Source organism: Neovison vison, chromosome 3, assembly GCF_020171115.1.
Source record: "Neovison vison isolate M4711 chromosome 3, ASM_NN_V1, whole genome shotgun sequence".
Classification (NCBI taxonomy): domain Eukaryota; kingdom Metazoa; phylum Chordata; class Mammalia; order Carnivora; family Mustelidae; genus Neogale; species Neogale vison.
The window spans coordinates 198,479,625-198,501,263 of record NC_058093.1 but is presented as its reverse complement, the minus strand read 5'-3'; the positions used below and the strand labels follow the sequence as shown (position 1 = coordinate 198,501,263).

At 62.2% G+C, this 21,639-nt stretch overlaps 1 protein-coding gene across 9 annotated transcripts in view; it reads left to right on the top strand.

Annotated features, from left to right (window-relative positions):
• The window catches only part of NCOR2 (nuclear receptor corepressor 2), a 207,698-nt gene that overhangs the window by 135,298 nt on the left and 50,761 nt on the right, over nucleotides 1-21,639 (top strand). For 8 of the 9 annotated variants that reach the window (XM_044243527.1, XM_044243526.1, XM_044243524.1 and 5 more), the window contains exons 16-19: nucleotides 4,398-4,543; nucleotides 5,901-6,073; nucleotides 7,969-8,031; nucleotides 20,670-20,812. In XM_044243527.1, the coding sequence (XP_044099462.1) occupies nucleotides 4,398-4,543; nucleotides 5,901-6,073; nucleotides 7,969-8,031; nucleotides 20,670-20,812 (525 nt within the window). The remainder of the gene's footprint in view (nucleotides 1-4,397; nucleotides 4,544-5,900; nucleotides 6,074-7,968; nucleotides 8,032-20,669; nucleotides 20,813-21,639) is intronic. The other variant, XM_044243522.1, reaches the window with a different exon arrangement.

Sequence of the window (21,639 nt, the reverse complement as noted above, 5' to 3'; positions counted from 1 at the left end):
TGACCATGGATCCGGTCAGGTTTTCCGCAAAGCCGTGCTGTGGTTTGGGAGGGACGTTCCCAACCGAGTCCTGGGCATGAAGCCCATCGTGAGTCGGAAACGTGTCTGGAAAGCAGAGGTAGACCCCGCACCGTGAGCTCCAGAGTCCTTCGAGAGGGAGTTTGGCCTCCGGATCTCTCCACCCCCTAGGTCCACGGGTGTCACCTGCTGCCAGCGGCAAGGGTCCTGGGTGTGTTTTGGGGAACAAGGATCCCTGACAGCCTTGCCCCTCAGTGTGGTCCAGGAACTAGCAGCATCAGCCCCCCCAGGAAGCTGCCTCGAAATGCAGTGGCTCAGGCCCACCTCAGACACACGGAGTCTGCACTTCCCCACTGTCCAAGGCTGATTCGTGCATGGTCTAGACGGAGCAGCACTGGTCTGGGGCACGGGTGGGCACGTGATGGCCTCTCCGGCCAAATCTGGCCCACTGACTATTTTGTAAATAAAGTTTAATTGGCACAGAGCCATGCCTATTTGTTTACATTTTGGTTGCTTTCAGGTTACAAATGGAGGTGCGTTGAGCAGTTGTGGCAGAAACCAGGGGACCTGTGGCTGCACAGAATAAATCGTGTGGCTCTTACAGGAAAAGCTGGCTGGCTCCTTGTCTACGGCACTAGATCTCAAGCCTGTTCAGCCATCGGAGTAACCTGGGGATTCGTGATTGGTGTGGCCGCGGCCTGGGATCCCCAGGTGTCCTGTGCGTGCGGTCATCAGGCCGTGGGAAGCTTGGCTCTGGTTTCGCCATGAAAGGGGGCAACCGCAGCTCCACGGCCGTGGATGGCCTGAGGTCTGGGGCTGGGGCCGTAGTGGCCGTTCCTCCTCGCTGATGTAGCTGTCCTCCTGTGTGCTGCCCTAGACCATCGAAGGCTTCTGGAGACTGACCTGGCTTGGGGTGTGGGGGTTGCTTTGAGTTGGGCCCCCATCTCGCCCCATAAACCTGGAGTGAATGGAGCACTCCTGAGTCATCCCGTCGACTCCTGCTTGCAGCAGGAGGCCAGGCAGATGGTCCTTACTGTGCCTGACCAGTCTGTCCCACTGTAAAATGTGTTTGAGGCCAGGACGGACCTGGGGCCCCTCCCTTTCGTCCCCTGTGACGGCGCCACTCAGCTCGGGGTGCTGGGACACCTCTCCCAAGGGAGACGGCAGCCAGGTTGCAGGAAACCCTGAGCCTGTCTGGGGCCCTGTGTCGTGGCTCCACGGCAGTGTTGCTGCACTCCCCGCTCCTCCTCACCCTGCGCTTCTTAGGGCTTGGGAAAGTGTCCAGGCAGGGGCACCGGTGTCCAGCACTGGGCTTGCACACCTGGTGGGAAGGGATGGGAATCGTGAGCAGGCTGTGGTGCTCACTGGAGCTCCGGAGCCTCTGCATGAGGTGGGCGCAGGTCGGGAGACTCTGGCTCTGAGCACCGCTGAGGGGGGAGGGGCCCGCCAGGGTAGGTGGAGTGGCGGGAGTGGGGGCTCGGCATGGCCGGGGTTAACTCAGGCGTAGGCTGGAATCCTGGCCCTGCTGTTTACCTGGTTTGTCCCTTGACTTCTCTGTGCCTCAGTTTATTCTTCTGTAAAATGGGAGAATGAAGGGGTTGGTAAAGGAGGTGATTGCAGTTCATAGAACAGTGCCCGGAGCAGGGCACTTAGACTGGTTTTTGTTATTTGTGCTGTGACGTGGGTGATGATTCGGGGGTGGGGATGGTTACGGGCTGGCCCAGGCTCGGGGGGTGGGGGTTTGAGGAATCTTGAATGGGGGACAGGGTGGGCTAGGTGGGAAGGGACGGGGACACCCAAAGACACCCCCTCCAACCTGAGGCCCCAGATTATGGTCAGAGGCTATGAGTAGGGCTTTGGAGACCATGGCCCCTGGCCCTTGGCTCTTCTCCAAGACTGTGAAGTGTTGCTTCTCTGTAGGATGGGAACAGGGGTCACTGCCCTTTCTGTCTGAGGTTGGCTAAGGGCACGAAGTGAGGTAGTGCTTGCAAGGGGCTTCGCGTGGTGCCAAGGACAGGCCACCTCTGTGGATGGAGCCCCGGCTCACCACTCCTCTCGGTTTTTCATCTTCATTCCTGTCCTCGGGACCTCAGAGGGCCGGGAGCTCATCAACAGATCGTGCCGGGCATGCATGGAGGCACGGGTCAGGAGGCATGGGTGTAGGGCTGGGCCCCGTGGGTGGGAGCTGCACTCCCTGGCTGTGCTGGCAGGGGTGGTGGCTGCTTGGTGGAGGATGAGGTCCCAGGAGCCTTCGAGGCCCCCCAGGCTAGATCCAAGGGATGGTGACAGGTGCCTCCCGCAGGTTGGCTTAGAATTGGGCCCCTGTGGCCATTGGGAGGGACAGCAAGGAGGGATTTGGGGTGAGGCCCCAGGTGGGGTCTGGGTGCAGGTGCGGCCGAAGGCGTGTTGGGTGGTGCCGAGCTCCCTGTGGCCGGAGAGCCCCTGCCGTGCCCAGCACCTGGCCTCAGGCTCCCAGGTGTTGTAGAAGTTGGCGAATCTGACAGGGGGAGATGGGAGCCAGGCGGGGTGGCCTGTGGGGCTGGGGTCAGTCCTCCTCCCCAGCCAGCCACGCACTCTCCCCTGCCCTGGAGCCAGGTCTCTGACCCCTGCTCATAGTCCCCACCGCCCTCGTCAGGTGAGGGTGCAGAGGGCACGCTGTGTTGAAATAAAGCGGGAAACCTCTCTGTCCCCACTTCCACCTGCTGGGATGGAAAGCTCCAAAAGCTTTTGGGTGTGAGAGGAGCCCACAGCTCCTAGGCAGTGGGAAGTTTATGCTTTAGTTCAAGTTGAGGGCTTAGGGGGGAGAGGGACAGGCTAGTTAAGGGCCAGCCACCGGGGCTCGGCAGCAACGTGGTGGAGTGGAGAGGCTGTTCCAAGTCCAGCCGTCGTGCCCCTTACCTCCTCCGACAGAATAGAGGGGGTTCTTGGAGAGGGGGAGGCAGAGCCGAGCCAGGAGGTCCTAGGGCGACCTCTGCCACAGCTTCAGAGAGCGTGGGTTCCCCCACCCCCCCAGGGTCCACAGAATGCCCCCGGCTGGCCTGCACTCCCGCTTCCTAAATTCTAGCTGCAAGAGAGGGTCCAGGGAGGTGTCGCAGGCCGAGGCGGCCTTGGCAGGATGGGCGTGTGTTCCTGAGGCACAGGAAAGATGCAGGGAGGGAGCGAGACCCTGCCTGCCCGCACCTTCTCCCTCAGCTTCGTTTCTTTCTCCTTGTCGGATCATCCATTTGGCCGTACCCCTACCACACACACGCAAGGCTTTGCTTGGGTTCGTTTTCCTTTCACTTGGCTCGTTGGCACGGAAAGATGTTCCGGTTGGTAGGTGTCTGCAGGGAGGACTTTGGGGTGGCTGTGCATTTTTAAAGATTTTATTTGTTTATTTGACAGACAGAGATCACAAGTAGGTAGAGAGGCAGGCGGGTGGGGGCGGGGAAGCAGACTCCCCGCTGAGCAGAGAGCCCTGATGCTGCGATGCTGCGATCCTGGGATCATGACCTGAGCTGAAGGCAGAGGCTTAACCCACTGAGCCACCCAGGCACCCCTAGCGTACATTTTTTAAAAGAAATCAGGCGGGGTGGAAGGGAGGTCGGGCAACCTCTCGGGAAGGAGCGGGCTGCCCTCACTTCCTCCCTTGTCCTGACAAGGGCAGGCTCAGCTGCCCAGGCTAATGGGGCAACGGGCCTGTGCCTGGCTTGCCTCCGGGCAGATGAAATGCCTTTAAGAGGAGGCTGGTTTGCTGTGTGCCCCTTTCGTCTCCCTCTGAAGTGGAGGTTCACATCCCCTTGATGCGAGGAGGGCAAGCCCGCTCTTGCAAGAGGGGGTCCTCAACGCAGCAGCAAGCGCCTTCACATGGGTCTGGGCCCAGGACACCCCTCCCGCCGGCCCATTTTTCAGATGTGGTGACAGGCTGAGAGGTGGCCTGAGCTTCGTCAGCGACGTGTCCCCAGGTTCCCCGGTGTTCACCCTGTTCTGGCTTCAGGTCGACCAGCAGCCCTCCCCGTGCTGTTGATGGCGTCAGTCCCATTTTAACACCCACGCCAGACACTAGCTCTGAGGCTTCTCTCGATTCCGCCTCCCGGGCCCTGGCTGAGGTGTCGGCATGCTGACTAGCCCTGCTGCGCAGAATCAGCACAGAGAGGTCAAGATCCTCACCTGAGGTCATACAGCCCCTGAATGGAGGGGGCAGGAGTTAGCCCAGGCTTCCAATTTCTACACCTCGCCTGGGACTCCTGGCTCCCCAGGCCCCGTGGGCTGCAGGACCCCTGGCTGCGGCCGGGGCCGTCTCCCCGCCTCTGCCAGCTCCCTCAGCCCAGGTGCAGGGACTCCCCACCCCCCCACCCCCAGGTCTCACTGTTTTCCTCTCCCCTCCCCTGGGCCGGCAGCAGCAGCAGCAGCAACAGCAGCAGCAGCAGCAGCAGCAGATGCCCCGGAGCAACCAGGAGGAGAAGGAGGAGAAGGAGAAGGACAAGGAGACCGAGAAGGAGGAGGAGAAGCCTGACGTGGAGAACGACAAGGAGGAGCTGAGCAAGTAAGACGGCCGGGCTGCCCGGCTTTGCACCCCCAGGGAGCGACGAGGAGGTGCTCCTTGGAGGCCGGGCTCCCGCGGGCAGCGCCCCGCAAAGACTGTGAGGACAGTGGTTCGGCACCTGCCGATTGTCTGCCGGGAAGGGAGGCATCTTTTTTTTTTTTTTTTTTCCCAATTTATTTATTTTCAGAAAAACAGTATTCATTATTTTTTCACCACACCCAGTGCTCCATGCAAGCTGTGCCCTCTATAATACCCACCACCTGGTACCCCAACCTCCCACCCCCCCGCCACTTCAAACCCCTCAGATTGTTTTTCAGAGTCCATAGTCTCTCATGGTTCATCTCCGGGAAGGGAGGCATCTTTGGCTCTGTCTGAATCCCCTTCCGGAAGCCTGCCCGGCCCCCTCCCCTCTCCTCCCGCCCGCCCTTTCCTCCTCAAACCCTCTGGAGACCTCAGAGACTGATCGCTCATTTGAGCTCGACTCCTGAGCTAATACATCTAGGCAGTGACTTTGGAGCTCTTTGCATCCTCGTCTCTCTCCCTCCTCCGCCGAGTCTCCCGAGATGCCAGGCGGGGGATGGGGGATCAGAGGAGCTGGCGGAAGGACTAGGGATGCCGGTGGGCCCTGCCCTCACCTCTAGAATTCTCGCTGTCAGCATGAGCTCTTGCAGATCAAGGCACAGCCTTCCGTGCCTGCCAGGGGCGGGCACTGAGCACGGCCAGCTGGAGGTCCACGCCGGGGAGGGGGGCGGGCACGGCTCCGTGCCAGGTACCTGGAAGAGGCTCAGGAATGTGGCTTCGGAGAACATCTGGCTTCGTTACCCCCCCCCCCCCCCCCCCCGTCTCCTGGACGCCCAGGGAGGGCCTTCAGGAAGATGAATGGGAGGCGGGGGTGGTAAAGCGGAGTGGCCCCGTGGACCGCCCTCCTGAGTCTGCTTCTGAGAAGGCCCCAGCTCTGGGTACGGAGGTCACACGCACCCCCACACACCTGGCTCGGTGGCACACGCCGGCAGGAGACTTCCCTTTTGTGCGTGCTCCGAGGCACGGTGGCCCTTGATGATATGGCGAGCAAAGCGAGGGCTGTTCCTGGAGGCCCGCAGAGCCTCTCTGTTTTGGGGAGTGAGGTGGCCCGTCGGTGGTACCCACCGGCACCCCGTGGTAACGTGAGATGGTAGCTGCTGCCCGCCAGCCCTTCCCCCGAGCGTCCCCTGCCTCCCAGCCTCTGACTGGTACAGACCCCCCCCCCGCCCCCCGGCAGCCAGCGCTCCTCGAGCTAAAGAAAAGCAGGTCTCTTGCAATGGTCGTCTGGTCTCCAGGCGTGGACGAAGCCATCCCTGTCTCTGTCTCTGGCCTTCAGGGAGAAGACGGACGACACCTCGGGGGAAGACAACGATGAGAAGGAGGCAGTGGCCTCCAAAGGCCGCAAAACGGCCAACAGTCAGGGAAGGCGCAAAGGCCGGATCACCCGCTCGATGGCCAATGAGGCCAACAGCGAGGAGGCCGTCACCCCGCAGCAGAGCGCTGAGCTGGGTGAGTTCTGGGCCAGGGAGGGCCGTGGCTTCTGAATCCCAGCTTGAGCTTCTGAACGGGCTGAGTGACCTAGGGAGAGCTCCTAAACCTCTCTGTGCGCCCTCATCTACATAGCGCTTGCCGGGTGTGGGAAGAGCCCACCAAGGTGCGTGGGGGTGCAAAGGGCTAGTGGCTGTCAGCCCCGGTGATCCTGGAACTGGGAGGGTTCACATAAAATTCCAGATTGCCAGTTTGGGTTCGGTTTTTTAATGAGAAAATCCGGCCGCACCTGGCCCCCATTTCTTCCCGGTAGCAGTTGGCACCGAGTAGCCCTACCTCTGTCTAGAAGGACCTGGGCACAGACAGTACCCCCCCACCCCGCCCTGTCCCCAGACCCAGTAGGCTCCCGGGTTCATACTTCACTTCTGTGGGCCTCCGTTTCTCCTGCTCAGCAGACGTCCACCCCCAGGGGCTCTGAGCCTCCCCCCGGCCCCACCTCAAGTGGTAGGAGGGTTGGGGGGAGAGATGGCTCTAGTAGCAGTTCTCAAGTTCAGCCACAGGGGGGCAGCCAACGTGTGTCTGTCATCTGTACTGTTTTGGCTGTTGGAGGGGGGCCATTGACCTTCCCAGCTCTGTGTTCAGGCTGAGACCCCAACCACCAGGATACCTCCCCAGGGTGAGAGCTGATGGAGGTGAGGTTTTGTTGTAACAGATGCCCCCTACCCCACACCCAGGATCCGTATCAGACACTTGTCCCTTCTTCCTGTGGGAGATAATTTGTACCCATTTCATAGATGGGCTCTTTGAGGCTTAAATAGAGGATGTTGCCTCCATAGTCTTGAGCTCACCGGGATTCAGACCCAGCCCCATTGGCCACAAATTTAATGTGACTCCTGTAGTCGTTTGCTGGCTGCCCCTTGGTGCCCGGAGGCTGATTCGGTGGAGGGGGTATGGGGACGGCTAACTTCTGGGAAGCTCCTGTTAGGCCCCAGGCTGACGCTGGGGCAAACACCCCCCGGGCCCTCCAGCAGGCTGTTCCAGCACCCCACCCTGAGCTCAGACTTCTAGCTTCCCTCCGAGAATGCCTTGGGAAAGAAGGGAGAGTTCGTGAGGTCTCACAGGTGCCACAGCAGCAGGGAACGGGAGCATCTCCCCTCTCGTGGCTGGAGCTGTTCCTTCTCCTCTCCCTCCTGCTGGAGCTTTCCCCACTGGCCAGCCGGCCTCTCCCTAGCACATCCTCTGGGCCTGGTGCTGTTTTAGGCGCTGAGTCCATGCCGCTGGCTCCTTGTGTCTGCCCTCTTGGTGAGGTCTTAAGCAATTTACAGGGCAAGAACTGGGCTCCTATCTGGGGGACCTTGGAGGAGAGATCCAAAAACAGCGCCACAGTGGAGGCCTGGCCAACTCTGTGAGGTCAGCGAGAACCATGTCCCTTCTAAAGCTTCCTGCCGATCAGGTGGAGTTTGGGGAGAGTGCAGTAATTGCCCTGTAGAGCAGCATTCTCAGTGAGGGACCTGATGAGCCCCAGGGGACAATTCTGGCCAACAGCGGCCACATCTGGAACGCTCGTTGATTGTCACAGTTGGGGTGGGGACTGCTGGCAGCTGGTGGGTGAAAACCAAGGGTTTAACAGTAAAGAATCACCTGTGCAGACAAGTCCACGCTCACATGAGGGCCCCGTCCACCTAAAGCTTGCGTCCCGAGTGCCCCCGACCTTCATCCGGTCACCGAGCTTTCACGTAGGTCACCCCCTTCCCAACCAAGTGCATGCAGAGACAGTCCTCACAGTCCAGACCCTAGACCACCTTAGTGTCTCTGCCTGTAAAATGGGCTGATGACACCACCGCCATCCCAGCGGGCCGTGTGGAGGCTGGGCCGCCCCTCGGGCTGCTGCCAATGCATCCTGTCTTCCATTTCAGCTTCGATGGAGATGAACGAGAGTTCTCGCTGGACGGAAGAGGAGATGGAGACAGCCAAGAAAGGTGAGGGACTCCGGGGGCTCTGATCCGTCCTGATTGGCATCCAGACCCCGCAGCTCTCGTGCTGGAGAGGGTGAGGCACGATAGGCCTGACCGACACGTGTGCTCTGGAGCCATCCGGAGGGCCAGGCTCTGCTTTCGGGCTGATCTCAGATTGGTTGCTTTTCCTCGGAGTCTTGGTTTCACCCTGCAGTGACTGCGTCGTCAGGCACACAGTGTGTCCCCAGGGTGACATTGAGGTGCAGCTCAGAAAAGTTGCAGCTCGGGCTGTGCACACGGGTCAGTGGACCGCTTCTGTCGCCTCCGGGGTCAGCATGTCGTGGCCCCGTAGATGCTGGTGGCAGCGCACCTGGGCATCTTGGAGGGGAGGCCCAGAGCTGGCCAACAGCCACCACAGCGGGGTCACAGGGTCAAGCTGCGTGTCCCCTTCAGCTGTTTCATCTCTGTGGTTGGAGGCCGTGCACAGTAGTGCTGACCCCATGTCCTCCCTTAGAAGCCAGCTGCATGTTCATTGGAGCCAGAACAGCAGGGTCCTTCCCTTCGTGGCTCAATGACCTATCTCTGTGCCTCAGTCTCCCGTTCTGTGAAGTGGGAGAGGCATCCGTGAGGAACTAGAGGTAACAGGCATCGAGGGGCCTGAGCGTGGGTCCTGTACCGTCAGGGACTGCATCTGCATGGGTTCCCCTTGTCTCTGGGCTGACTCCTTCCTCGCCGTGCCCAGCACTGACAGGAAGGCTGAGGCCGGGAGTGCCTGAGCCCCATTTACCTGCCTGCTCTCATTTACTCTGGTCCCAGCTCCCAGAGTGGCTCTTGTTTCCATCCCGTTTCACAGAGGATGAAGTGAGGAGTGAGGCCAAGGATGGCCTGGGGCCCGGAGCAAGTCCAGGCCTCCAGCTCTCGTCCCCCTGGCCCCACCAGGGCCCTACCGCAGACGTGCAGCTTCCTGTGCCCCGGGCTCTGGGTCATGACTCACAGAGGGGACAGATGGCCTTTCTTGCGAAGGCCCCAGGCATCCAGGGGCAGGCGAGTGTGAGGACGGGACAGCCTCCAGGCCCCTACACTCCAGCCTGGGAAGGGGGTGCAGAGTAGCCCGAGTGCTCTGCCCTGGGGTTTCAGAAACTGACCAGGAGCAGCCCCAGACCTGAGCAGGGCCTTCCCTCCCAGCTCCTGTCTGGGCCCCCTGCCCCGCCGAGGCCCAGGCCCCTCTTCCGAGCTCCCTGCCCTTGGCGAGCAGCGACCCTCTCGGCACTCGGGAGAGGAGCCCCCTGCTTCCCCTCCTGGGCGAGGCCCTGGAAGGTGCAGGCCAAGCGGCACGCGTGGGGCCCTTGGGCGTCATCTCTCACTGCGGGGCATAGGGGTGCTGTTAGCCCCCCGGGGGGGTGCACGGTGCTTTTTCCTCTGTTGGTTTCTCTCTGTTCTCTGTCCGTGGTGTGGTTCCAGGCTGGATTGCACCACTGGGTGCAACGGAGTCTTCCCTGAGATCGCGTGAGTCTTTTTTTCTCTTGTATGGAATTTCGGCGAAACACGCCTAATGCAAAATTTACCGTTTGCTCTTTCGAAGTGTACAAGTTAGTGGCATTAAGCACCTTCACAGTGTTGTGCAACCATCACCTCTGTCTAGTTTCAGAACGTTTTACCACCCCAGACGGAAACCCGGTGCCCACAAGTGGTCACGCCCAGCCCCCGAGGCCCGCCAGCCTCTGGCGTCCACTTACCTCCTTTCCGTGTCCGTGGATTTGCCGTTCCCCCGAATGGGATCCCGCGGGACGTGCCCCGCCCCCCCTCGTCTGGCTTCTCCCCCAGCCTTGCGCTCGTGAAGTTCATCAGTGGTGTTGGCGTGTGGGCTTCGTTCCTTTTCGTGGCCGAGCTCTAGTGCCCCGCGCGGGGTCCTGCCGATGCGTCCATGGGTCTGTCGGTCGACGGTTATGGGGTGCTGTTCCTGTCTTCGGGCTCTTGTGAACAGAGCCACTGGGAACACCTGTGCAGGATCGCACATTTTGTTAAGCACCCGCGAGTCCCCTGCGTACCCATCGTCGGCAGCGATGTCACCCGGGACCCCCCCCTTCCCCTCTCACCGGGGCAGTGAGGGGCTCTGTGTGCAAGGCCCAGGACCGCCAGCCCCTGCTCCCACAGCCCCTCTCTGCCGTGCTCCCCCACCCCGAGAGTGTCTTCTGTGGTCACGGCGGCTCCATCCCTGGCCCCCTCCCTGCTGCCTGGGAACCGGGAGTTGGCCAAGTTGGCGGCTGTCCTCTCTCTCCCTCTGGGAAGGGCAGATCTGGGGAATGGGAGGTCGGCGGGGATGACTCACCGGCCGAGACGGGAGTGTGCCCCGCTGTCTCAAGGTTGGGTCCTCACAGCGGCGGTGAGCTCATCCCGCGTCCTGCCCACGGAGACGGCCGCGCGAGAACCCCCCGGGGACTGTGCACGCCAAGACCCTGCTCAGTGACATTTGTAATAATGCGATGAGCGCTGGCGTGCTCGTCTGCCGTGAATTACAGCAATCTGGACAATTACTGCTCAGGGTGGCTGCTAATGGCTGTGTGTTCCAGGCGGCGGGCGGGGGCGGGGCGGGAGGCAGGTGCTGGCAGCCCGGGCCGCTGGGCTCTGGCATGAGACTGCGGGGAGGGGGGAGATGCTAGGAATGCTGTGGAGCCCCCTCCCCTCCAATCCATCCCTCAGGAGCCCAGGAAGGGACTCAGGAAGCAGCTCAGCTGCAGGCAGATGGCATGCACTTAGCTTGCTGCTTAGCCTTCCCATTGACCTGGAGCTTCACCTGAGTGGGGCAGGGGTACCCAGAGATGAGCCAACTTGGTCCCTCCTGTGGGGAGCCCGGGGACGCAAGCAGCTGGCTGTTCCCAGGGTCTTGGTGTTGTTGAGCCTGCCCCGAGCATCCCAGAAGACCTCCAGCAGCCTGGTCTCAGAGGTTGAGCCGCAGAGGACCCCCTCCTCCCATCCCTGGAAAACCAGGCCTTGTAGCTCTGGGATCTCAGGCACATCTGTCAACCTCTCTGTGCCTCCGTTTCCTCTTGGGTCTGGCGGGAATTAGACTATCTCCCGCTGTGTGGGAGGAACTTGTTGTTAGGAACTTGTCCTAACAACACCCAGACAGGGGGCCCTAGACCAGCAGGGAGCTCTCTCCTGGCTCTGGAGGCCAGAGGTCCAAAGTCAGGGTGTGGGCAGGGCTGTGCTCCCTCTGACTGTAGGGAGGGAACCTGTCTTGCCTGTCCAGCCTCTGACATCTGCCTCCGTCCCTGGCGTTCCTTGGCTTGTAGGCCCACAGCTCCCATCTCTGCCTCTGTCTTTGTGAGGCTGTTTCCCTTTTCTTTACAAACACCCTTACTAACCCAAGAGGATCTCACTTCAATGTGACTTTGTCTCCGAAGAGTCTTTTCCCCAGTCAGGTCATGTGTAGAGGTGGCAGGGACCTGAAATTTGGAGGCAGCCCAGTTCAGCCCAGTGTAGCCGACACTGGGATTCCGTGAAAAACAAAGCAAAACCCAGGGGTGTATCAGGCATATTGAGGTCCCCGTCACCATTTGTGACTGTCCTCCATCCCCCAGCCGTGTGACCTTGGCCTGGCCCGTCCCTCTCCTGGCCTCCTTCCGCCCCGACTCTAGCATGTGGCTGGGACGCCATCTCCCGGGGGCATTATAAGGCGGGGCACAGACTGTAAATGTACAGTTCTTAGTATACAGTCGGCGCTCAGAAGCGGTAGGCCCACAGTTCAATACAGACTGTCCGGAGCCTTTCGTGCTGAGTTCAGGCCCTGCTCTGGCCCTTGCGGGGGTGCGACCCTGAGCAAGGGTGTGCTCCTCTCGGGCCTTGGCTCCTTGTGCACAGCTGGAGAAGCAGGGGAGGTGAGTACCTCCTTGGCGGAGGTTCCACAAGGACCGAGAGGGTTCCCCGAGATCGGAGCCCCTGGGCTGGCACCCAGAGCCCAAACGATAGTGAGGGACACTGCTCGGTACTTCTCAGTGTTCCTGGATACAAGGCAGGTGCTGGTCTTCGTTCCTTCTATTCAGATTTGGAAACCAAGGCTCAGAGAGGTTAGGTGAGCTGTCCCAGGTCACACAGCTCTTAATTGGTGGTGCTGGGGTTTGAACCCAGATACTGTGGTTACAGAGTGGGACTGGGGCCGCTCTGAGGTTTTTTTTTTTTTAAAAGATTTTTTATTATTTATTTGACAGAGAGAGATCACAAATAGGCAGAGAGGCAGGCAGAGAGAGAGAGGAGGAGGAAGCAGGCTCCCTGCTGAGCAGAGAGCCCGATGCGGGACTCGATCCCAGGACCCTGAGATCATGACCTGAGCCGAAGGCAGTGGCTTAACCCACTGAGCCACCCAGGCGCCCCCGCTCTGAGGTTTGAATGAGTTAGTCCGTGGGTCGGGCTACTATTAATCAGATAATGAGGGGGACGCGGGTGGCTCCGTCAGTTAAGCGTCCGACTCTTGATTTTGACTCAGGTCCTGATCTCAGGGTCGTGGGCGTGGGGCTCCGCACTCAGCACAGCGTTTGCTTGAGATTCTCTCTCTCCCTCTCCCGGGGCCCCTCCCCCTGCTCCTGTGTGCTCTCCTGCGCGATCACTCACTCTCTCTAAATAAATAGAGAAAAGTCTTTTTAAAAGATCAAATAAGGAGGGAGGGAAGGACATCCCAGCAGCAGAAACAGCATGTGCGAAGGCCTCATGGCAGGGGCAGTGTGACAAAGTCAGAAGATGTCGAAACACGCAGTGAGGGGGAAGAGAGGGGAGGGATGGAGAGGCTCTTGAGATCCTGGCCTTACCAGCTGTGGGATGGAGTCTGGCTGTTGGGCCCAGAGCGTGGGGAGTGGGTAGGAGGGGGGCACAACAGCTGCAGCATTCTGGGTGGGCAGGTGGGCACCTTCTCTTCTTGGACGCACGGAGCCAGGGCTGCCTGCCCTGGGGCTCGCACCAAGTAGGGACTGAGCATGTGCAGGAAGCAGCCTCCCCAGGAACCGGGCAGCTCCAGGGAGCTGGCTGCCCGCCCTCAGGCTCTGCGCCATGCTGGGCAGGAGGGGCAGGCCAGGCACTGGGCTGGGATGTGAGGCTCTAGTTCCCCTGGGAAAGGTCAGCCTGGCCTGGCTCGGAGTCTTGACCCAGCTGCGCGGGAGGCCTGGGGCTCTGCTGGCAGCTCGTCTGGGTCCCCAGCATCTCTTCTCCGGTGGGCAGGGTGCCCGCTGTGGAGGGGGCGGGGTAGCCCCTGGTCACACTGTTCCAGACCAGGAAGAGGTGCAGGTTTGGCTCCATGCTGCCAGCCCCTCCCTGGCCCCAAGTGGCCCGCCTGGTGTGGGGAGAGAGGCTCGGTGAGCGGCCCTGCACGGAGGCGGCCTGGGCAAGCCTCCCGGGCTGGGTAGCTCTGAGGCTGACCCCAGCGCAGTCTCTCTCTCTCTCTCTCTCTCGCTCTCGCTCTCGCTCTCTCTCTCGCAGTAACCCTGCGCCTGCAGCCCTTGCCCCCCACGCACACCCCCCGCCACTTTCACGGGGAGTGAAGGAGAAACCACTAATTGCTTTGCACCTTCGAAGTGCTTGTTGTGCACACTGGCTGCTTTAATTAGTTTTTACGGATGAAGAGTCTGAGGTTCAGGGAGGGGAGGCGTGAGCCCCAGCCCCGGAGCTCGGAAGAGCGGGCCCTCCCCACACACGCATCCATCGCTCGAGCCTCCTGCTGCCCCTACGGCGGGCGGTGTGGACGAGGAGCGGCCAGAGCGCGCTGCCCGGCCCACGGCACATGCACTGGCAGAGGCTGGGGACGGGCTGTCGGCGCGGTGCTTCGTGCGCCGGCGGGGCTCACGTGTGCGGGGCCACCTCTGGTGCCGGGGTCAGCGAGGGCCCAGAAGGGGACAGGGCCCGCCCTCAGAGCAGGTGCCCGAGGGAGGCTGATGTGGGGATGGGGGCGGCACCAGGGGTCGTCCGGAGGGACAGTCGGCGGCATTCAGGGTCGTTGGAAGGGACGGGGCGGATGCGGATGGGGAGCCACTGCCACCCGTGGGCTGCAGGGCAGGGGTCGAATCTCGGGCACTTTGCCTCCCTGTCCTGGATGCTTCGGCATGTGCGCAGGAGAAAGTCAAGTTCCTGCATGACCTCAGGACGAAGGAGGCGACCAGCCTCAGGGGCGGGCTCCCGACCCCGCTGTGGTCCCTTGTCAGCCCCCTTGAAGCTCCAGTGAGGCACCCACCAGCCCTCTTCACTCTCAGGAGAAAAGCGGGCGCGTCGGCTGCCGACCCTCGGAGAGCGGCACCTGGCCGAGGGTGCGGAGTGTTGTCGCGGGGCAGGGCTCGCTGGTTGAAGCACTTCACGTGAACTAGTGCACCAGGCGAGTGTTCCACGAGGGTGGATGCACACGGGTACCTGCACGCATGGGCACACGCACAAGCACACTGCGCTTTGCAGAGGAGAGCGCCGAGGTCCGGAGCGATGAGCCGGCGCGTGCACCGCGGACAGCGCAGAGCCGCTCGGCCCCAGAGCCCGAGGTCTGCTCTGTAGGAAAACCTGATGCTGAGCGGGTCACGTGGCATTTTCCCAGAGAGGTGGGCAAGGCGACGTGAGGTCACACATAGGTGACTTCTTTTCATCGAAAATGTCTACTGGATCGTGTGTTGGGGGAGAGGTGGCCGTTTGACGTCCCATCGAGGATGTGTGGCTTTAATTGCTGAAACTGGGGCTTGTTTTTAAAAGCATAAATGGAAAGGAAAAGGCAGGTAAGTCAAAGTTCAGGCACGAAGTTGTCTAGCCAGGATCCTGACGGGATTTCGGGACTGGCCGGAGTTTTGGAAGCTCTGACACAAGAGTCGGTGCCCAGCCGGGTTGCCAGCTGAATGGCTGAGTCCGTGTCCAACCCACCCAGGGTTTGGGGTTTCTGGAAGAAGGAAGTGCCGTGACTCAGGACTAAGCCCGCTGGATTTTTTTCCCCCTCTCCTTCGACAGTGTTTTGGGCAGAAAGTTTTGTTTCGCAAACTGGAGTTTCTTTTGGAAAATGGCAGCTGGCAGGAGGGGTGGGGATGTGTCCCTCTTGGAGGGAGACTGTGCTCTTCATGGAGAGAACAGAAAGCCTCAGGGTTGGAAGGGGTTGGCGGGGGTAGGGGAGTCACTGTGTTTCCTGGAAGGAGGTGCTGGTTTTCCAGAGAGAGCAGCCGTGGCATCCCCGGGATAAGATGGATGGTGGTCTGCCCCCCCACCCCCCCACCCCCCGCCAGGTGCTACCACCACCCCCCACCCCCGTTATCTGAGAATCTGCCCTCTGGGCACAGGCGTGAGCTGGGGGTGAGCTGTTGGTCGGGTTTGCAGACCCTCAGTGGGGAGAGAGCTGCCTGTAGCAGGGACCTCAAGAGGGAGCTGGGCCAGGGACAGGCCAGGGACAGAGGCCTCTCTGGGGGCTGAGTCACTGCTCCCATAAGAACAATTAGTCGCAAGCCCCTGCACGGTGCCTGGGAAGCGTCCTCTGAGGGTGGCCAGAGCAGTCAGCGGCCAGACGGAGACACCCCCCCCCCGCCCCAGGCCATGGTGCTGAGATGCCCCTCCTGCTGCACCCCTGCAGCCACGCACTGCTCCTCTGTCTCCTTCAGCTCGAGTATGTGACTCAGACCTCCTGGCTCGACTTCCTGTCTCGGTCAATTTCACTTCCTAGTTCCTGCCTCCTGACTCTTCAGAACGAAACTCTTTCCTTAGAAATTAGAAGTGGGGTCGGGGAATCCAGACCGCAGGGGACCTCGGGAGAATCTGCCCTCTGGGCACAGGCGTGGAACTTTGGTGGGCCCTGCCTCCATCCTCGTCTGGTGGGGGTCTAGGGCTCCCTGCCCTATTCAGCCCCCTCCTCTCAGTAGCTCCTTCCTGGGGACCTCAGAGAGGTGGCACGGGTGCCATGGGACACCCAGGGGAGCTCCCCAGACCCAAACACTTGGGGGAATCCAGAACTTTGTTCAGTCGCCAAGTGCCTTCTGCATGCCAGGCAGTTACGGGTGCAGAGACGTGACAGTCCGTGAGCCGTGGAGCAAAGAGCTAATTTCAGAAGGCTCCGCGGGCAACAAAGCCTCGCGATGGCAGGGTGGCTGGGGGATGGCTTTAGAGAAGCTGGTCAGGGAAGGCTTCTCTGAGGAGGTGTCCCTTGAGCTGAGGGAGGACAGAGGCAGATTTGTGAAAAAGCCATGCAGGTAGAGGAAAGCAGCTGGTGTTAACTGTCCTGGGTCACGCTCAAGGGCTGGACCTAAAAGGTCCCGGCGGGTGGGTGAGCAAGGGGAGAAATGGGGAGCAGGCTGGGGGGGGGGCTGCTTCTGCAGGGCCTCACAGACACACGGAAGCCTCTGGATTTTATCCCGAGAGGCATGGGTTGTCACCGGTGCTCTAAAAGCTCACTCGGGCCTCCTCCCTGCAGGGTGTGGATCAAGGGACTCAGGCAGGAAGTCCTGGGTCCCTGACACGGTTGGGATCCCAGGACGAGGGCTGGGCGCACAGGTGGGTCAGGGAGGCCTGTCGTTCCTTGGATTTCCGTGGGCAGGACGTAAAGGCTGAGGGCTAAAGGGACAAGCAGGTCGGTGACCCCGGAGTTGGAGAAATCGGTCATGACCTGGATCTGGCTCCAAAGTTCAAGCCCATTAACTTTCAAACTGCCTGTGACAGGTCTCGCAGCTGTTGATGGGGGCGGGCGGCTCTGGTTGTCAGGGGTATCTCGGAGAGGGAGGAAAGAGGCTGCTGTCCCCCCCCCCCCCGCTCCGAGACCCTTGGGCAGCAGAGAACGAACCGTGTGGGGCCTCCAGCCCTCAGTGGCTGGAGGTCTCCTTTGCACTCAAGTCCTGAGCTGCTTCTGGGAATGTGAAGCCAGCCTGGCCCATCCGTAGCCCCGCGGGTGCTGGAAGGAGCGCTCGGGCCCCTTCCTGCGGGCCCCAGACCTCCAGAGTGTCCCGCGGAGGGCCCGGCAGCATCGGGCCGGGTGGGGGCGGACCGCAGGTGGAAGCGGCAGCGGGGAAAGACAGCGGAAGAAGCTGTTTGCTCCCCGTCTGCTGGGGTGGAGAAGCTCTGTTTTTCTGAACCCTCATCTGTTCTTACCGCTGCTGCTGACGCCGCCACCGCCACGGATGGGGAGAGAGGGAGGGGGAAGCCAGTGCCAAGTTGGCCCGCCCCTTCTGAACCTGGGCTTCTGCCACGCTCCCCCGCCCGCCCGCTCCCGAGAGCCTCCGTCTGGAGGTCACATTCAGCCCTGACGACGCGTCTCGCTGGGTCAGGCAGCAGGAAGAGCCAGCCCAGGCGCTCAGGCGGCTCAGGGCTCCGCTGCCCCGTCAGGCTGGGCTCTTTGGATTCCGCCCAGCGCGGGTGTTGGGGACCGGGGGCTCCCGGCCAGCACCCTTTGCTGAGCTCTGTTCAGGGTGCACTCGTGCCTGGAGGAGCCTCGGACTCGGTGCACCCTGGTGACGCCTGGCACTGGGCAGGAGCACACAACTGACAAGTTCCCGCTGCCCGCCCCCATCGGCGAAGGGCACCTCTCACGCCCTGGTTGGGGGGGGGGGCGGTGTTAGGACTGGCAGCGCCCGGGGGAGCAGGCGGTAGGAGCCCTGGGCCACCAGGGGCTGGCGGTGCAGAGCCGCTTCCCCGCCCTTCTTGAGCCGGCCTCCGCCCGCCCTCCCCTCCCCTCCCTTCCCCTCCCCCTCCCCTTCCCTCCTCTCCCCTCCCTCCCTCCCTCCCTCCCTCCCTCCTGCTGCCGCCGCCACCGCCGCCGCCGCCGTTGGACAGAAGGATGTGAGGCAGAGCTGAGCGGGAGCAGACGCCAGCCACAAGCCTGCTCCAGCCACAAGCCTCGCGGAGCCGGCACCGCGGCCGCCCAGCCTCCTGCCTCCCAGCCCGCGGCTCCCAGCTCCACTCCCTGGAGCATCCTCCAAGCCGTATGTTTCCGGAAAACTTGGCCGAGGGGGAGACGCAGATGAGAGGATGTGAGTGAGGCCCCAGGAGGGGCTTGGGGTGGCGTTGGGTACCGGTGACAGGGACCTGGCTGTGGCCAGCAGGCAGGGGACGCAGGAGTTCTGTGCCCGTGGGACCCCATCCCCACCCCTTCCCTTGGGACCCCTTCCCCCCCTCCCCCACGCCTTTCTGGCTGTCAGGCTGGGGCTGTCAGGGGAGGGAGGGCAGGACCTCGGTCTGCTTGGGGTAGGCTGGGGGGGGTGGGTCTTGGCTGGTGCATGCTCAGAGGTGCTCCCTCTAGCCGGATGGGGGCTGGAGGGCTTTCAGCTGGGTCGAGTTTAGGTGGTCTGCAAGGCTCGGTGAGGTCTGAAATGCTTGTCCCTGTGCCCAGCACCCTCAGCCTAGGGAACAGGAACCAGAAGGGGCCCCTGGCCAGCGACATGAGGACACTCACCCCAGCCTCTCATGTAGCTGTCAGGAAACCGAGGCTCAGAGAACAGAGTGGGCGGCTGATACCACACAGCTCTTCCCAGGCAGGGCTTCTGGACTCCCCTGTCCAGGGCTCCTCCTGGAGTCACTGCTCCGTTTTGGGAAGGGCTGGGTGACCCGGTCACCCTCGTCAACTCCCGCGGTTGCTGCTGCCACAAGTGGAGTTCATTAGGACCCTGAGGTCCCCGCCAGCCTCCAAACCACCTCCTTATTTATGTGTTGAGTTTGGAAATGTCAGCCTCTCTGGGGTCCAGCCACCCCCCACCCCCGGGTCCTCCCTGCTCTTCCTACCCCCCCCATCAGGCCCAGATGGGAAACCCGCCCTCTCCCGCCCAGGGTTCCGGCCCGACGTGTTTGCCTGGGCTCCCTTGGCCCCGGCTGGGGAAATATAAATAAACTCGCGTCCCGTCGTCCTCCGCCAGGTTCTGTGGAAGTGGCAGCTGCTGCTGGCGCAGGCGGAGGGAAAGGTCAGGGGGCTGGGTGACACTTGATCCCAAGCCCCAGCCCGCCCCTGCGCGCCTGTCCTTGAGGAACCCTGAGGAGCCCGCTGTGGTGCCACGTGGCCCCGTAGCCTCCGCGGGGGAGCAGGTGGCCTGTCCCTGTCGGACTGCTTCCACCCCGTGGGGCCTGGAGGCAGGAGAGCGGAAAACCTGGGTCCCCTCTCCCACTCTGCCCTTGGTCTGTCCCCATGAGCTCACGAATGTCTGTGGCCCCTTGAGCCCGTCCCCCCCACCCCCCCACGCCCCCTCCCCTCCCCGCGCTGGTGATGGGAGAGCAGTCCTGGGCAGCCAGGACGAGACGGAACCTTGTCTCAGGGGTTCTGCAAACTCCAGGTCCCTCGGCCGCCGGCTGTGGCGGCTTGCCCGTGTTGCGCCTGTTGTAGTTCTGTTTTCACGAGAGCCTCGTATGCAGCGCGCCGGTGGCACGTGTGAGGGTGGGTGGGTGGGCGGGTGGGTGGACGAGCAAATGAATGACGGAGGATGCCAGCACGCAGACTGTCAGGCCCTCGGGCTCCCGCACCCCTGCAAAATCCCAATCAGAGCCCTCCTGCTTGCAGCTTGATTTGATTCAGGGAAAATGGCCTCAAACTTCGTTATGGGAAATCTTTCGTCTGCCGTGATAGTCTAGCTCTGGGGCTCAGAGGCTGCTGTGTTCCCAGCAGCGTGACTCAGGTTTTGTGCCTGCTGCCCTTGCGGGGGCCCCGTCCTGCCCCACAGCCCTCAGGGGTCGGGAGCCTGCCTCCTGTCCCTCCGGCAGCCCCTAGGAAGTGGCCGGCCCTGCCCGCTCCGGCTGACCTGGCCACATGGGGTACAGAGAGACGTGTGTGGCGTGCCCGTGTGTGCCGGGAGCTCCGTGGGCAGAGGGACTGAGACCTGGGGCCGGGCTTCCCAGGTGCAGCTTCTGCGTGCGGGGGACTGCGTTTCCGCGGCGCCCCGGGTTCACGGCATTGGAGCTAGAATGGGGTGTGGAGTGGGGGTGGGGGTATAGCTCTGGCCTGAGTTTGTGGGTCTGGAGAGAACTTTCTCCAACCTAGGTGGGTTTGACGTGGAGTCTGCCAGTTCCTAGGGATTTCTTCCCATAGCAGGGATCGGCGAGGCTGTGAGACACTCTTAGCGATGGGGGAGGGGGCTGTGTTTGGGGGGGCAAGTCTACTCCTGTCCCTTGAATCAGCCCTATGGGCCCCAAGCCCGTGACGGCCTCAGGCCCCAGAGGTACCCAGTTAACCTGGGTGAAGAGGCTCCGGGCTCCAGCTCACGCCCACCCCGACCCCACCCTCCCTCCCCGCTCACACGTTCCTTCCTTTTCTCTGGCCCTGGCCCGGTCCGGCCGGAAAACAGCCCTGTCTCCCGAGGCCCGAGGCCTCCTCTGCAGCTGTGAGGGAGTGTCAGTGCTAGGTCATGACAGCCCGGGGAGGCGAGAGAGGTGGGGGCCTGGGCGGGGTCCAAGCCCCAGACCTCAGCCCCTCGCCCCTGGAATCCTCGACCGTGGCCTTGGTGGGGGTGCTCGCCGCAGGTGCCCCTGCGGGTTCCTGGAGCCAGGGCCTTTTGCCCCTGTAGCCTGGGTGGGGAGGGGTGGTGGCTAGGCCCCTGTGCCCCCCTCGCCCCCAGCACTCTCCCCCCCCACCCCCCGCCCCCGTCTGCTTCTGGAGCCGGGAGCCTTGTGCCTGGATTCAGAGCATTTTCAACCTGGGGCTCCAGGCCGTGGGCACAGGCCCGTGCCTCCTGTCACCGGCTCCCCTCCCTCCGCAGGTCTTCTGGAACACGGCCGGAACTGGTCGGCCATCGCTCGGATGGTGGGCTCCAAGACCGTGTCTCAGTGTAAGAACTTCTACTTCAACTACAAGAAGAGGCAGAACCTGGATGAGATCCTGCAGCAGCACAAGCTGAAGATGGTGAGCGTCCTGCCCCCAGCCCCGGACACACACATACACACACACACGCCGTCCTGCCGGTCCAGGCCTCGTGTGGGGGCTATGCCCTGGGCGCTCTGGGCCAGGAGCAGGTGCTCCACCAGCGCAGTGTCCGTGGCCTGGCTGCAGTCCGTCTGTGCCATAATCCCCTCCTGGGCACTGGGACGGCCCCGAGTACCAGGCTCACCCTCCCAGTGTCCCACCTCGGCTCCCTTGCTCTCCTGGGTGTGTGCGGGAAGTAGCATGGTGGGCCGGGCCCCGCCTCAGCGAGGCCTGTGGCTGTCAGTGCACTGGAACAAAGGTCCAGGGGCAGATGAACCCTAAGTGAGTGTCTTCCCTCCAAACCCCCCCACCACCATTTGACCTCACGGTCTTAGGGCTGCCTCGGGGAAGGAAGGACTGGTCAGGGAGCAGCAGGCCTGGCTCTGGCCTCCTGGCGCCTCCTACTGCCCTCTGGCCTCCAGAGGAGCCAGGAGGGCTCGCTGAGATTATAAGTGGTCTCTGTGGAGAGAACCGCTTCCTTCATGGCTGATACTGTGAAGGGAGGGCCGTTTGGGGACAGCCTCTTCCCTTCCTCCTCTCCCCTCCTCCTTTCTTTCCCTGCCCCCTTCTGTTCCTCCGTCCCTGACTCCGTGCCCCTACCATGCACTGTCACCGTTACAGATCTGGGGAAACCGAGGCTCAGTCAGGCTCATCAGCAGCGGACTTGGGGTTTGAACCCACACCTGTATGACCCAGGGACCCATGCTTTGGTCACCAGGCTGCATTGCTGTCCCCTCCCCCAGATCAGGCTGCCTGCTGCTGGGTAT